The sequence below is a fragment of the Cololabis saira genome, chromosome 20, assembly GCF_033807715.1.
Source record: "Cololabis saira isolate AMF1-May2022 chromosome 20, fColSai1.1, whole genome shotgun sequence".
Classification (NCBI taxonomy): domain Eukaryota; kingdom Metazoa; phylum Chordata; class Actinopteri; order Beloniformes; family Belonidae; genus Cololabis; species Cololabis saira.
The window spans coordinates 7,889,488-7,904,493 of record NC_084606.1 but is presented as its reverse complement, the minus strand read 5'-3'; the positions used below and the strand labels follow the sequence as shown (position 1 = coordinate 7,904,493).

The window sequence follows — 15,006 nt, the reverse complement described above, 5'->3', positions numbered from 1 at the left end:
TCCGGGAGAGCCTTCGTTTCGGCTCGGCTCCACCATGCAGCTCGGTTCGGCTCTTTCCGGCTCGGTTCCTCTGTCCAGCGGGGATCCCACCGGCAGATTGCTCCTACAGGGATCCTCCGGTAGCGAGCAGTCGCTCGGCCCTCTCCTGTTCCTAACTTTGAAATATAGAGACAGTTTTGCAGCATGCAACAGCCGGGGCGATCCCTGTCGATCACGGAGCCTCTTGACGCGGCCTCCAGGCGCGGGACAGTCCACTGTAATCAGGGCCGCTCCCGTTTCATCACTGAGGCGCGGGCTTTACGGATGCAGGGGGATCTGGCTTCTCGGGCTAAAGGAACTCAAGCAGAGTCTGGTCTGGTCCCGAACGTGCCTTTGGCACGAAGCCAAGCTGGAGCGCGAAGGCGGTGAAGAGATGAAGAGCATTTGAAGAAGGAAGGCGAGCCTTTTCGTTCCGCGGGCTGCGGTGACGTGCGCCGCTTCAGGCGCCGCCTCCAAAGCACATGGGCTTTGTAGTCTTTCACAAAGCGGCCATTTTAACATGAATTCGAAGCTGGTCCCAGACTGAGTCAGCTTTAAGGTTGAATTTCACATATTCACAAAATGTTGACAAAACATTCATAGAGTCCAGAGTTCACATGACCACATGACCACAACAAGACTAAAATGTAGATTACAAAATAAAAACTCTGCTAAAATGTGTCTTCATTTTTATTGAACAAAAAGAGATGAAATGTTATAACAAAGATCCTTAATATCCTTTTTTATATTGTTTCCTCTGGTTTAGTTCTGCTGCTGGGTGACGTCACGACCTCAATCCCAGTCGCCACAAACTCAAAGGAAAAATAAATATGTTGTAAACTCAAATGAGAGTCTTATGTATCTGGAATTAATGTATTCTTGAGTCTATAAGGTAACAATAATATAATAATAAGATAACCTTGTTTGAATTGTAAAATGGGTTTGGCTAAATACAATCTTTGACTAAAACTAGACTAAAATGGTCCTGGACAATTCTGACTAAAATAAGACTAAAATGCCAAGACTTTTAGTCGACTGGAACTTGAGACAACTAAAAGGAGAATGAACGTGACTAAAACTAATAAAAAATAAATGATAGCTGGACCCAAAGACTAAACTAAAACTGAAACAGGCTGCCAACAACACTAGGTCTCACCTATCTGGTCCCTCTACAGGTAACAAAGGACTTGGAGAAGCGAGTCATCAAGTGGTTTGACTTCCTGTGGACCAATAAGAAGGCGGTGGACGAGCGGGAGGTGCTGAAGTATCTGCCGGACAAGCTGAGGGCCGAGATCGCCATCAACGTGCACCTGGACACCCTGAAGAAGGTGAGGAACTCTGGGGGAACCCTGGAGGAACACAATATTACACAATATTACAGTTATTATTATTATTAGGGCCCGAGCACTGACAGTGCGAAGGCCCTATTGTATCTGAAGGAATTGTTCTCGTTCTCGTTTTTATTTTTATGTTTCTTCCGATGAAATGAGGGCCTTTTTCCCCCCTAAACGTGCCCCAAAAGTCACCAAATTTTGCACGCAAGCCAGGCCTGGCGAAAAATTTTATATTTAATGGTTTGCATTAATGGGCGTGGCCTAATGGCTCAACAGCGCCCCCTAGAAAACTTTGTGCCTCAAGCCCCACAATACGGTTTGACGTACATGCACGAAAATCGGTGCAGACCTGTATCATGTCGCAACTTAAAGAAAAGTCTCTTGGCGCCATGGTCGAAACCGAACAGGAAGTCAGTCATTTTGAATTCATCCTGTAATTTTGCCGCAATTTATGCACCGGGGTGTGTTATACATCAAAATGTGCGTCTCGATCCTGTGACGATGCGCATTACCTTTCTCAGTCAAAAGCGTTACAGTGGCGATGATAGAAGCCAAAAAGCGCGCCCTCCCTTCATCTGATTGGTCCCTATTTGATAGTTCCTACTTTCTGCCATAACTTTTGAATGGTTTGACGTAAAGAGTCGTGGGTGGTGTCATCGGACTCGGTTTTGAGTCCTTGAACATAATTGGTGCAAATTAGTCCTGCCCCTTCTTCTGATTGGTCGATATTTGATAGTCCCTGTTTTCTGCTATAACTTTTGAATGGTTTGAGATAAAGAGTCGTGGGTGGTGTCATCTGACTCGGTTTGAGTACTTGACCTTCATTGGGCACACATTTTGTGCAGCCTCATTATACTTCATTTTAGACCCTCCAGAAAAACGCGGGCAAAAATCCTTGATTCTGCGGGCTAAAATCATTGATTATGCGATTAAATGTGCAGGTTTTTTATGTGCTTTTATGCGGTGAAATTGCAGGAATATGCTGGAAGTTGCGGAATATGCAGGAAGTCGTGGAATATGCGGAAAGTTGCAAAATATGCGAAATATGCAGGAAGTTGCGGATTCGGCGCTGAGCTCTTCCCTCTTCGCTCGCCGCTGAGGGAATCCTTGTTAGTTTCTTTTCCTCCGCTTAGTAATATGCTTAAATTCATCGGGCTGTCTCGTCTGATCTGAGGTCGTGGGCGAAAAAAAAAGGAGAGCGCGGGTGGAGAGGAGAGGGGCGGTGGCGGCCCGGAGGCCGGCCGTCTCTCTCCCTCCAGCCTGCGGCTCAGTGCTCGGGTGATTGCCGGGCGCGCCGGCGCGGCAAGGGGACGAGCCAGAGCTCTGTCACCCCACGCGTCCGCCGCCAAGATCCCCCAAGTGGATGGAAGCGTGCGTCCGCCTCCGCCGGCCTTCGCGGTCGCAGTGGTACGCGGTCAGCGCGGAGACCAGAGTCCACCGGCAGCCGCGCAAGCGGGGGGCTCGACGGAAACGGCACTCTCTTTTTCCTCTCACCCCCGTGGGTGAGAGCTGCTGTTTGGGGGGTGGCGGTTTCTGCGAGGGGTGCGGAGGTCCCCGGGCAGGTCCTGCACGTCGCGACCGGGCGTCCCGACATGTCACTCACAACACTTCCCCCTTTTTCTAAACTTTATGTGAAAATGTGCGGCTATTGTGAAATCAAGCGAGCCCCACATAATTCGCATATTCAGTGCGGACATATGCGATCATCGCGGGAAATATGCGCCCTTTTAGGAATAAATGTATCCCCGCGTAATCTGCGCCATTTGGCTGATTATGCAATGAATTATGCGATCGCGTAATCACGTTTTTCTGGAGGGCCTATCATTTGTTCTTTTTGCATATTCTAGTATGTTAAAAAGTGGGGAAGATAAGCTTTATGCTTCAAGCCCAGACCTTTTCGGTCAAAATAATCACCATGTCGACTAAAGAAAGACCTGTAAATGTTTATTATCTTGCTTATTGATCTTTATGCTTATAATTGACCGAAATAAAGATGAACTAACTAAAGACTGACCTGGGTCTCCGTGGGTCCTGCAGGTCCGGATCTTTGCCGATTGCGAGGCCGGCCTGCTGGTGGAGCTGGTGCTGAAGCTGCAGCCGCAGGTCTACAGTCCCGGTGACTACATCTGCAAGAAGGGCGACATCGGCAGGGAGATGTACATCATCAAGGAGGGGAAGCTGGCCGTGGTCGCAGACGACGGGGTCACGCAGTTCGTGGTTCTCAGCGACGGCAGCTACTTCGGAGAGATCAGCATCCTGGCCATCAAAGGTGGGTCATGAGCGGAGGATCGGTCTCTGGGTTCATGGAGGGGTTCAGTATCATGTAAATGGATGAGTTTAGGACCTAAAAGAAGCATTTATAGAGTTAAAGAAATAAGGGCTCTAATCCAAAGCCCTGTGGAAAACCATTCAAACATTCCTCTGTTTGCCAGAGACTTCTGTTGTTTTTTTTCAACATTATCTTTATTTGGTTTTCAAAATCCTTCCAATGATACACAATAATAAGAGGAAACATCAAGGGCAGCTAAATTATTGTCCAGCATTTGAATCATATTTCCTTACAAGTCAGGTATTTATGAGATATCATAAAGTAACAGTTTAGTTTCATATGAGAAAAGGAAAGAGAAAAAAGAAAGAAAGACGGGAAGCCGTTCACAGACGGAGAATATATGAAAGACTTCATAAAAATATCAGAGCAACTTTTCTATTTTCATCTATTATTTTATATTAGATATATTTAAGCTGCTAAGCTGCAGCTACATTTTTTATTCATATTAAAGTGGGGTAGTTTTTATTTTAAGAAAGTAACAACAAAGTTTTTTCTCTATTTTTCAAGGGTTAGCCCAAATTATCTCCCCGTTGTGCACAGTTCAGAAATACAAACTTGAATGTACAATCCACACAGAATAAAGAAATCAAGTATCAAAAGAAAGGAAATATTTATAGAACACTGCAGACCCACACCGCTTAAATCCACACTCTCCATATATTCCATAAAAGGACCCCAAATGTTTTGAAATAATGATAGTTTGCCCTTTATAATGTAAGTAATCTTTTCCACAGGTAAATTTGTAGACATTTCCTTAATCCAGTTAATGAATTCTGGTTTACTGGTTCTCTTCCATGAAAGAGCTATGACTCTTTTTGCAAGCAAAACACAAACACAAATCCAGGGCAATGCTTATTTTTCTAGACATATGATGTCTATCAGGATATAATCCTAGGATAAACAGTTTAGGGTCAAGAACAAATGTTTTACCTAGTATCGTCTCTAAAGCTTGTTTAATCTCCCACCAGAATTGTTGAACTTTATTGCATTTCCAGATATGATTGAACAACTTCTCCTCTCTGCACCTGATGCTCAGGTCAGGGAGAGACTTCTGTTTAAGCCGTTCTGCTGTTTCTCTGACAGGAAGTAAGGCGGGGAACCGGAGGACGGCCAACATCCGGAGCATCGGATACTCCGACCTCTTCTGCCTGTCCAAGGACGACCTGATGGAGGCGCTGACGGAGTATCCGGATGCCAAGGCCCTGCTGGAGGAGAAGGGGAGGCAGATCCTGATGAAGGACGGGCTGCTGGACCTGGAGGTAGGCGGTCACATGACCCGCTCACATGACCCAGTCACATGACCCGGCAGGGCCGGCCCAAGCCTCCATGGGGCCCTCTATTACTGCCAATAATACTGATTATTGATCATTCACACACCCACTAGAATAACTTTATTGATCCCCCAGAGGGGAAATTCACTTGTGCAGCAGCAAACATACACACGCTCGACAATTTTTACAAAATATACACGAAAGTACAAAAAGGTATAAAAAAGTATATCCTAAAAAAAAAAAAACAATAAATAGCTAAGTAATTAAAAAGAGCAATCGAAAAAAAGAGCGATGTACAAAAGAAGTACTAAACCCGAAAACCGAGTGCAAAGAGACAAAAATACCAGTGATGCATTTAGAGAGAAAAGGTTATTGCACTTTTTAACTGTACTTGTGGAGTGACGTGAACCATTACATATATATATATATATATATATATATATATATATATATATATATATATATATATATATATATATATGTATATATATATATATATATATATATATATATATATATATATATATACATAATTAAAAAGAACAAATATACAGGTGGTGCTTTCAAAAAAGCAGGTTATTGCACTTGAATGACTAGAGTTGGTTGTTGTAGCACTATAAACTTATTTAATGTTCTTCCCTGTCATTATAAATACACTTGTAAAACTAGATGTAAGAACTTTTTTGTTGTAGTTAGATTGTAATCCACAGGGATTAAGACCATGGAAGCAGACAACAGATTAACACATTTGCAGAAAAATCTTTCAGTTAATATTGATCAAAGTCAGCAACTGCCCCTACTGGCCACACAGAGAAGCAACAGATAAAAGGTGAAAGAGCTGCACAGTTGCAGCAGTGTTGTTTCCATCATCCTATTGTCAGCCTGGCATGTTTTTACCCATCTATGGTTTTTAATCTGAAATGTTTTTACCCATCTATGGTTTTTAATCTGAAATGGGAGCAAATTCAGCTACAAGAGAAGCCTTGGGTTGATTTACAGTACACTTAATATTTAAAGTGATGTAGTACTAAGTGTGATACTGAGTGTCATCTACAGTGTAGGCCTACTAAAAGAAACAAAATAATCAAATAGATCATTTTTAAACCATTTACTGTAAACATGTTGTCTACTTTATTTTTGGTTTTAAATAAATTGCAACAGCAATGTGCAACAACAAAGTACTACAAAAACTAGAGCTATAATTAAAATCACTCAACTTAGATAAACAAAACCTTGGCAATATGTTCTCCATATAGGAATAAATTCAAATGTCCAAAAACACAGATATTATTCAATAGAATAAACAAATAAAATCAAACAAATAGAGCCAAGAGGCAACAGTCAATATGCCAGAAGTCGTCTACTCTAGTCTGTTAACGTAATAATATTAATTATTGTGTTTTTGTACAATAACATACCTTTGATAATGTATGAATCATCACTCACACATAAAAAATAATTTTATTTTATTTATTATTTTTATGTATATATATATATATATATACGTTTTTTATTAATGTATTATATATGTATTTTTTTATTTATTTACTTTTTTTTTTTAACTCTTGGGGGCCCCCTATTGGCCCTAAGATGCTTAGTTTCCTTATGCCTTGGTCCGGTTCTGCTGAAATAACGCTGTTCCCCGTCTGGCCTGCAGGTGGCGGCACAGGGCCCGGACCCCAAGGAGGTAGAGGAGAAGGTGGACCGCATGGCCCTGATGCTGGACACCATGCAGACCCGCTACGCCCGGCTGCTAGCAGAGCACGAGGCTACGCACAGCAAGGTCAAGTACCGGGTCACACGGCTGGAGAGGAGGCTAGCGCCGCCGCCGCCGCCGACCTCCGAGACCGGCTAGGAGGACCCGAGACTGCCTAGGACAGGGGTTGGCAACCCAAAATGTTGAAAGAGCCATATTGGACCAAAAACACAAAAAACAAATATGTCTGGAGCTGCAAAAGATGAAAAGTCTTGTATAAGCCTTAGAATGAAGGCAACACATGCTGCATGTATCTATATTAGTTATAACTGGGTACTTGGCTGCAAATGTAGCATGCTAATGTCTTTCCACATGACTCTTTTTGTTATCGGACAACTTCTCGCTACAGAGCAAACATTCAGGCAATGAATGCAAATGATTCGCTCCAAGAAACATTAAATCCTCTTTTCGCCTCAGTTATTTTTCTCTTTTTCCCTCTGGAAATAATCCCTTTGGCCAGTTTGTTTCCAACAGCCACCTGCTTGGGGCCACCCTGCTGGTAGAAACGCACAATTTAAATGACATATTTTGGTCAACTAACATGACTAAGCATAAATTACATAGAAACACCAGCAAAAATATTTAAAAAATGAAATAAAAAAGGATTTCATCCAAATTTAAAGTAATTAAACCTTCATATTGTTCAGTTTTTATACGTTTTAAGGATTTAAAGAAATTACACCTTCATATTGTTTAGTTTTTATATATTTTAAGGATTAGTTTTTTTTTTAAATGATTTAATTTTTGTTTTTTAATTGTAGTTTTCAATTTGTTAATACGTGGATTATTCAAGTTTAATCCACTTTTCTTCTTCTTTCTTCAGAATTTGACATATTTGGGTCAACGTGTAACAAACATGACTCAGCACATATTACATAGAAACACCAGCAACAATATTAAAACAAAAAATGTAAATAAAAAAGGATTTAATCCGGATTTAAAGTAATTAAACGTTCATATTGTTTAGTTTTTACCTATTTTAAAGATTTGATTTTTTTTGTTTTTTGAATCCTCTTTTCTCCTCAGTTATTTTTCTCTTTTTCCCTTTGGAAACAATCCCTTTGGCCGGTTTGTTCCTAACAGCCACCTTCCCGGCTCCCCCTGCTGGTAGAAACGTGTGGCTCTGATGCAAACGTTTGTTAACATAAATGTTGAAAAAAGATTTTTACAGCATTTGAACATGTTCAGAATGTTTGTGCCATGTTTGTCCTCCTACAGAAACCACATTAAAACAAAAAATATATCCCCCCCCCCCATCTATTTCCATTTTCCAACATTTTTGAAAAAGCTCCAGGGAGCCACTATGGCGGCGCTAATGAGCCGCATGCGGCTCTAGTAGGGGTTGGGGACCCCCGAACTAGACAGACCCGTTCAGCACTGGACTCTCCCCCAGGATGGATGTGGTTCTGCACACACTTGGTACCGGGCCCAGCTTCCTCTCCAGATGTGCAGCTGAGACCTGGTACCAGCCCAGACTCTCCCTCGGCCCGGGGGACCCGGCACCGACCAGGGGGACCCGGTCCCGCCTGGCTGGTCCCTTGGCCCGGAGGACCCGGTACCGACCAGGGGGACCCTGTACCGGCCCGGCTGGTACATTAACAGAACCGTTAGCTAAACTTCAAGCATGTCTTAGGGACATCAAGGACTGGATGTCTGGAAACTTTTTGCTTCTAAATTCAGATAAAACGGAGTTATCATTCTTGGTCCAGAGCATCTTAGGAAGGGATTAGATGGCGTTGCGATGGCTTCCAGTGCATCTGTGAGAAACCATGGTGTTGTTTTCGATCAGGATTTGTCGTTTAAACCATATAGAACAAGACTATAATAGTTAGTCTCAAACATAGCTTCGTGGTAGATATGCTGCTATAGGCCTATGCTGCAGGGGGGGACCGACATGATCCACTGGGCTGTGCCTCTCACCCTTCTTCTCTTCTCCTCCTCCCTTCCTCTCTTTTCCTTTTCCATTTGTATTAATTATAAGTATCTCATAGCCATAATTTTTGTCCATCATTCCCGTAGTTTCTTGTGCTGGCCCCTTTTTTTCTCTTTTTTGCATGTTTTCAGGCTGGAGCTTCAGGAGCTGCTTGCCTGCGGCCCCCCACCCCCCATCCCCCCCTCTGGTCATACCGCTGCTGCTTCCACCTGCCTGTGTGGATGTCTGCTGTGTGGATGTCTGCTGTGTGCTTGCTGACGTCCCCGACCACCCCAGTCTGGCCTTCAGCAGGAGGGTCACCCCTTATGATCCAGGTCCTGGTCCAGGTTTCTTCCCCCCTTATGATCCAGGTCCTGGTTCAGGTTTCTTCCCCCCTTATAATCCAGGTTTCTTCCCCCCTTAGGATCCAGGTCCTGGTCCAGGTTTCTTCCCTCCTAAAGGGGAGTTTTTCTTGCCACAGCTTTAGGCTTTTCTCTCACTAGGGGACTTTTTACCTGTCATTGTTTATGTAATAATTGCTCGGGGGTCGTGTTAATGTTCTGTTCTCTGGAAAGATCCTAGAGACAACTTTTGTTGTATTAGACGCTATATAAATAAAATTGAATTGAATTGAAATTTGAATCAAGTTGTTTATTTAGTTAGTTTACCTGCTTGAAATCTGCAAAGAGATTTAAAATGACATGTATACTTGGGGTGCCTGGTTTCTATCTGTTTTTTTATCAGCTTTTTCCAGGGGAATTAGCTCAAATGGTACAGCACTCGCTCAGCATGTGAGAGGTAGTGGGATCGATGCCCACATTCTCCACTTTCCGCTCTTTATGTTTCATTAGTCCCCAGTTGGAGCCCTATCCAGTACTCCTCCCATTGTTCTACTGGGGGACTTCAACGCTCACGTGGGCAATGACAGTGATACCTAGAGAGGTGTGATTGGGAGGAACGGCCTCCCCAAGCGGTGTTTTGTTGTTGGACTTCTGTGCTAGTCACGGATTGTCCATAACGAACACCTTGTTCAAACATAAGGGTGTCCATCATTGTGAGGGTCTGTTGGGAACGTCTGGCTGAGGGGACAGTGCCGCTGGAGTGGCAAACCGGGGTGGTGGTCCCTCTTTTTAAAAAGGGGGACCGGAGAATGTGTTCCAACTATAGGGGGATCACACTTCTCAGCCTCCCTGGGAAAGTCTACGCCAAGGTACTGGAGAGGAGAATACGGCCGATACTTGAACCTCGGATTCGGGAGGAACAATGCGGTTTTCGTCCCGGTCGTGGAACACTGGACCAGCTCTATACCCTCTGCAGGGTGCTCGAGGGTTCATGGGAATTTGCCCAACCGGTCTACATGTGCTTTGTGGATCTGGAGATGGCATTTGACCGTGTCCCTCGTGCCATTCTGTGGGGGGTCAGTGAGTATGGAGTCCGGGGCCCTCTATTAAGGGCTGTCCGGTCTCTGTATGATCGGAGCAGGAGTCTGGTTCACATTGCCGGCAGTAGATCAGACGTGTTCCTGGTGCATGTTGGACTCCGGCAGGGCTGCCCTTTGTCACCGGTCCTGTTCATAATTTTTATGGACAGGATTTCTAGGCGCAGCCAGGGGCCGGAGGGGATCCGGTTTGGGAACCACAGGATTTCGTCTCTGCTTTTTGCAGGGTGGAGAAGGGTGGAGAAGTCCTGCCTCAGGTGGAGGAGTTCAAGTATCTCAGGGTCTTGTTCACGAGTGAGGGAACAATGGAGTGTGAGATTGACAGACGGATCGATGCAGCGTCCACAGTTATGCGGTCGATGTACCGGACCGTCGTGGTAAAGAAGGAGTTGAGTCGAAAGGCGAAGCTCTCGATTTACCGGTCAATCTACGCCTCGGACTCCCCTCGGAAGAGCTGGAGGAAGTGTCTGGGGTGAAGGAAGTCTGGGCATCTCTGTTGAGACTGCTGCCCCCACGACCCAGGAACGGATAAGCGGCGGACGATGGATGGATGGATGGTTTCATTAGTGAAAAGTTGAAAGAGCAACAGTTGCCTGTTGGTTTGAAACTGTTCATCATTACAGTAACAGTCACTGCAGGCTAGCTCTATTGGCTTAGCACAGCTCATGGTAGCATCTGAAAGTATCTAATGTGACTTGACAATCACTTTCATTCAAACTACCCTCATTTCACATGTTGTTACAGAAACAACATGAACTAAGCATAAAGACTTTAGCAGAGCTGCTGTGATCAAACTCATACAGGAAACAGATAAAACATAAAAATATCATTCCATGCAAAAAAAACTGCTGCTGCTGGTAATATGATGCTAAAATGAAATAATCTTTGTGTGGCAGGGTGGAGGAGCAGCAATCTCACAGGTGATGGGTAACAGGTGTGTCCCATCAAACTCTCCACCGTGCCTGCCTTGATAAGGCAGGGCTGCACAGCTGCTGGGGGAAGGAGTCTGCTGTGAAGGAGCTGTTGGCGAGACTGAAGCTGGATCTGCTGACCTGTGTGGTGCTTGAGCACGTGTGGCGTGAATAAAAGGGTTCTGCACAAAACTCCGTGTCCTCCTCTATCCTGTCGGTCGGGCCCCGTAGCACTAGCCTTGCTACACTGGCACCCAACGTGGGGCCCGACGGGATGGAGAAGGGAGGCACGGAGCGGGCCCTGGAGGCGCTGGCCCGAGCAATGGCAGACCTGTCAGCCCTGCTTCAGGGCCAGGGGGAGCGGCAGCTCGCGGCGCTGGAAGCGCTGCTGGCGCCGCAGCCGGGAGGCAGAGGCTGCGGACCAGCGGAGCGACCCACTCCAGCGCCACGCCTGAGGTTCCCCACGGCGGTCCCGGAAGATGCGGTCCCGGGGGATGCGGTCCCGGGGGATGCGGTCCCGGAGGATGCGGCCCCGGAGGATGCGGCCCCGGAGGATGCAGCCCCGGAGGATGCGGCCCCGGAGGATGCGGCCCCGGAGGCGTTGGAGGCTGAGACTGAGGTCAGCGAGGCGGAGACAGACCAGCGACCGGAGCAGTGCTGCGTCGGGGAGGGGGTGGTCCTGGATGCAGCCCGGCCGCGGATGCCGTCTGGCCCGAGGCCACCCTGGGCCTGGTCCCGAGAGCGGCCGTCTCGGTGGGCGGCCCGTCGCCGAGGACGACCTCCCGATGGGTCCTGGAGGCCGGCCCCGACGCAGAGGGCGACCTCCCGACCGGTCCCGCTGGTCAGCCCGACGCAGAGGGCGACCTCCCGACCGGTCTCGGCAGCAGTCTCGAACCGGGAAGGCCCGGAGGCGCAGACTGCAGTTCCGGGCTTCCTCTCCCGCTCCGGGCTGGGGGGGGAGTAGGCTCGGCCGGATGGACCCCGGCCTGAGGTTGGCGATGGGGCTGTGTGGCAGGGTGGAGGAGCAGCAATCTCACAGGTGATGGGTAACAGGTGTGTCCCATCAAACTCTCCACCCTGCCTGCCTTGATAAGGCAGGGCTGCACAGCTGCTGGGGGAAGGAGTCTGCTGTGAAGGAGCTGTTGGTGAGACTGAAGCTGGATCTGCTGACCTGTGTGGTGCTTGTGCACGTGTGGCGTGAATAAAAGGGTTCTGCACAAAACTCCGTGTCCTCCTCTATCCTGTCGGTCGGGCCCCGTAGCACTAGCCTTGCTACACTTTGTTTTATGGAATATTTTTTGATAGTGATGTAAACATTCATGTCATTTACTTTCTTCACATTGGCTAGATAAACATTGGTCCTTTGACATATGTATTTCACTACATGCAGCGTAGTTGAAGAGCCTGGGATGGACCTGCTGCATGACAATATTGCCTTGCTTCCAGGCAGATCAACCAAGATTGCTCAGGCCAGGGTAGAGATGTTGGGCCACAGTCTCATGTGGTTATGAAATTATGTGATAATATGAACAGTGGAGGCCTTAAGCAAACTTCAAGGCCTTTAAGGCCTTGTTCTGAGACCAACCTCGATTTTTACGACATCTGACCACGTGGTTTGGAACAAAGAAAACCCCCATGGACTCAAAGCTCAAGCAGGGTTTGCATCTAAGTGATAAGGAACAACCCTCTGATTGGACATAGACCCCAAACTGGAGGAAGGGCCACATCAACTTCCTGGGACCTGCTATAAAGGGAAAAACTCTCTTCTTCTCTTCTCTTCCCCTCCATGATCGTGACCGAAGAAGCAGCGCTGCAGTGAGTAACCCATGAATTTTCTGAGCCCAAAGAGGAGCCGAACCAGGGACCCTGCATGCCTCGACGTGAACGCCTTTGGACCAACCTGGAGCTCAAGGAGGCCCAGCTGCAGTACCCATAATGCACCACAAGGAGACACGGAACATAGAGTGAGAGAGAGAGCCGCTCCTTATCATCTCCTTATCAGGATCCCCTGCTGAGCGTAACCACCTTTGTTTCACGAAGGAACGCTGGCCGGCCAGACCTTTTACTTCATTTACAAAGATTCACGTAAGAGGCTGTTTTGTGTCTGGGCAGAGAAACTTAGTTAAAACAAGTTTAGTTTTACATTGTGAGCTGGATCGTTGATCCCATCACAACTGTATTGTTAGTTTAAGTGTGTCTATTTACTTTATTGTTTTCTCCTCTCATCTCTCTTCTACTAACCCCCACCCACACACACTGATTAATAACTCTGTGATAACTGCAGCACCCACTGTGTGTCACAACAGCTGATTGGGCACAGGTGTGTGCTGCTGTGTGCTGCTGACGTCCCCGACCCCCCCCAGTCTGGCCTTCGGCAGGAGGGTCCCCCCTTATGAGCCTGGTCCTGCTCAAGGTTTCTTCCCTCCTAAAAGGGAGTTTTTCTTTGCCACTGTTTGGCTTAAGGCTTTTCTCCCACTTGGGGAGTTTTTACCTGCCATTGTTTATGTAATAATTGGGGGTCATGTTCTTGGTCTCTGGAAAGCGTCTAGAGACAACATCTGTTGTATTAGACGCTATACAAATAAAATTGATTTGAATTGAATTGAATTGTTTCCAATCAATCTCTCCTCCCTGCCTGGGTATTTAAGGAGTGGGCTGATTGTCCTGGAGGAGTTCGTAGGAGGGTGATGACACGGAGCTGTCTGAGACCCGGACAAGACGGCTGTCGTGTGTGTGTAGGGTTCTTTAAAAAAATCCCTAAGATGTATATTCATGATTTATTTATTTCACTGGGTTTTGGAAGTGCAGGAAATGTGGAAAGTGTTTTGTTTTTTTATACGGGAATATGTATGAGGACTTCATTTCCCAGAATCATCTTTTGTTTCGTGTTTTATATTAATTTTATTTAAAATGGATATTGTTTATTTTTGGTGACACATTGAGGTATATGATGTTCTGTAAGTATTCCATAGTCGGGAAAAGAAATGTAAAAACAGTATTGACTGTGGGGTATATGAGGGCGAGTCTAGAACATTCGAGGGAGAGTGTGAGAGGAGAGCAGGTGGACTGGCCGGCTGCGGGTTTCTTTCCGTGAATGTGGAGAGAACGGTAAATGTCTGGAGACCAAGTTGGCCCAGATATTATTGTAATCAAGACTTTAGTTGGTCGGAACATTTTTGTGCCAGTATTTTGGTCCGACGTGCTTGTTTCGCACAAGGGTGGAGTTTTTCCCGAGGCCGCCGCAACGTGGTCATCCGCCATCTTCTGAAAGGTGCGACTGGTTATCTCTCAAGCAAAGAACCAGACTTTTTCGCAGCAGAAAGCGGACGAAGAAGGTTGTCATCAGGACGTTCGTGTGGGTGAGGACGGAACGAGCAGACGAGTCGAGGCCAGGAGACGAGGACGTGTCGTTGGGAGCGCAGACGGTGGGGAGCTGTCTGGACGTGTCTGGACGTGTCAGGACGTGTTGTCTCTGGTCTGTTTTACTTTGATCCCTAATATAGATGCAAAATCAGGTATCTCAAGGTTGTTACATCACCCTTTAGATTGCAGCGTGCAATTCACTAGTTTAGTCACATGTTGTCCTTCAACTGTCTGGGTGGTGTCCAGCGGAGTCCAGACGGAAAACTGGTTTCTCTGAAACGCTGATAAAACCTCACATTACAGACACTTTTCGATTATTGTTTTTATTTACTAACATCTGAAGCCCGGCTAGCTCAGTCGGTAGAGCATGAGACTCTTAATCTCAGGGTCGTGGGTTCGAGCCCCACGTTGGGCGCTGAAGTCACATTTATGAAGTTTGTTTGAAGTGTAGAGTCCAGGTTGAAGGTGAGCAGAAAGGAATCACCTCCACTGCTGTGATGGATTTTACTGGCTGAGACTGGTGACATCATCAATGACATCACATGTCTGATGACATTCCAGGGTTCGGTGAAATAATTTCATTGATTTGCCGTTGACGACGATAACATGTAAGAATTTGTAATTATGACTACGTATCTGATGCATGTAATTGATTTGCCGATGACGAGGATAAC

At 46.3% G+C, this 15,006-nt stretch overlaps 1 protein-coding gene and 1 non-coding gene across 2 annotated transcripts in view; both read left to right on the top strand.

Moving 5' to 3' along the window:
* Window positions 1-9,225, top strand: part of cnga1b (cyclic nucleotide gated channel subunit alpha 1b) — a 40,831-nt gene extending 31,606 nt beyond the window's left edge. The window contains exons 12-15 of the mRNA XM_061709836.1: window positions 1,194-1,346; window positions 3,390-3,621; window positions 4,765-4,940; window positions 6,610-9,225. Of these exons, the coding sequence (XP_061565820.1) occupies window positions 1,194-1,346; window positions 3,390-3,621; window positions 4,765-4,940; window positions 6,610-6,807 (759 nt within the window). The 3' untranslated portion in view covers window positions 6,808-9,225. The remainder of the gene's footprint in view (window positions 1-1,193; window positions 1,347-3,389; window positions 3,622-4,764; window positions 4,941-6,609) is intronic.
* A 5,449-nt stretch (window positions 9,226-14,674) lies between these two features.
* On the top strand, window positions 14,675-14,747 carry trnak-cuu (transfer RNA lysine (anticodon CUU)). Its single transcript has one exon. It is a non-coding gene; the product is annotated as a tRNA-Lys (tRNA).
* The last annotated feature ends 259 nt before the right edge of the window (window positions 14,748-15,006 follow it).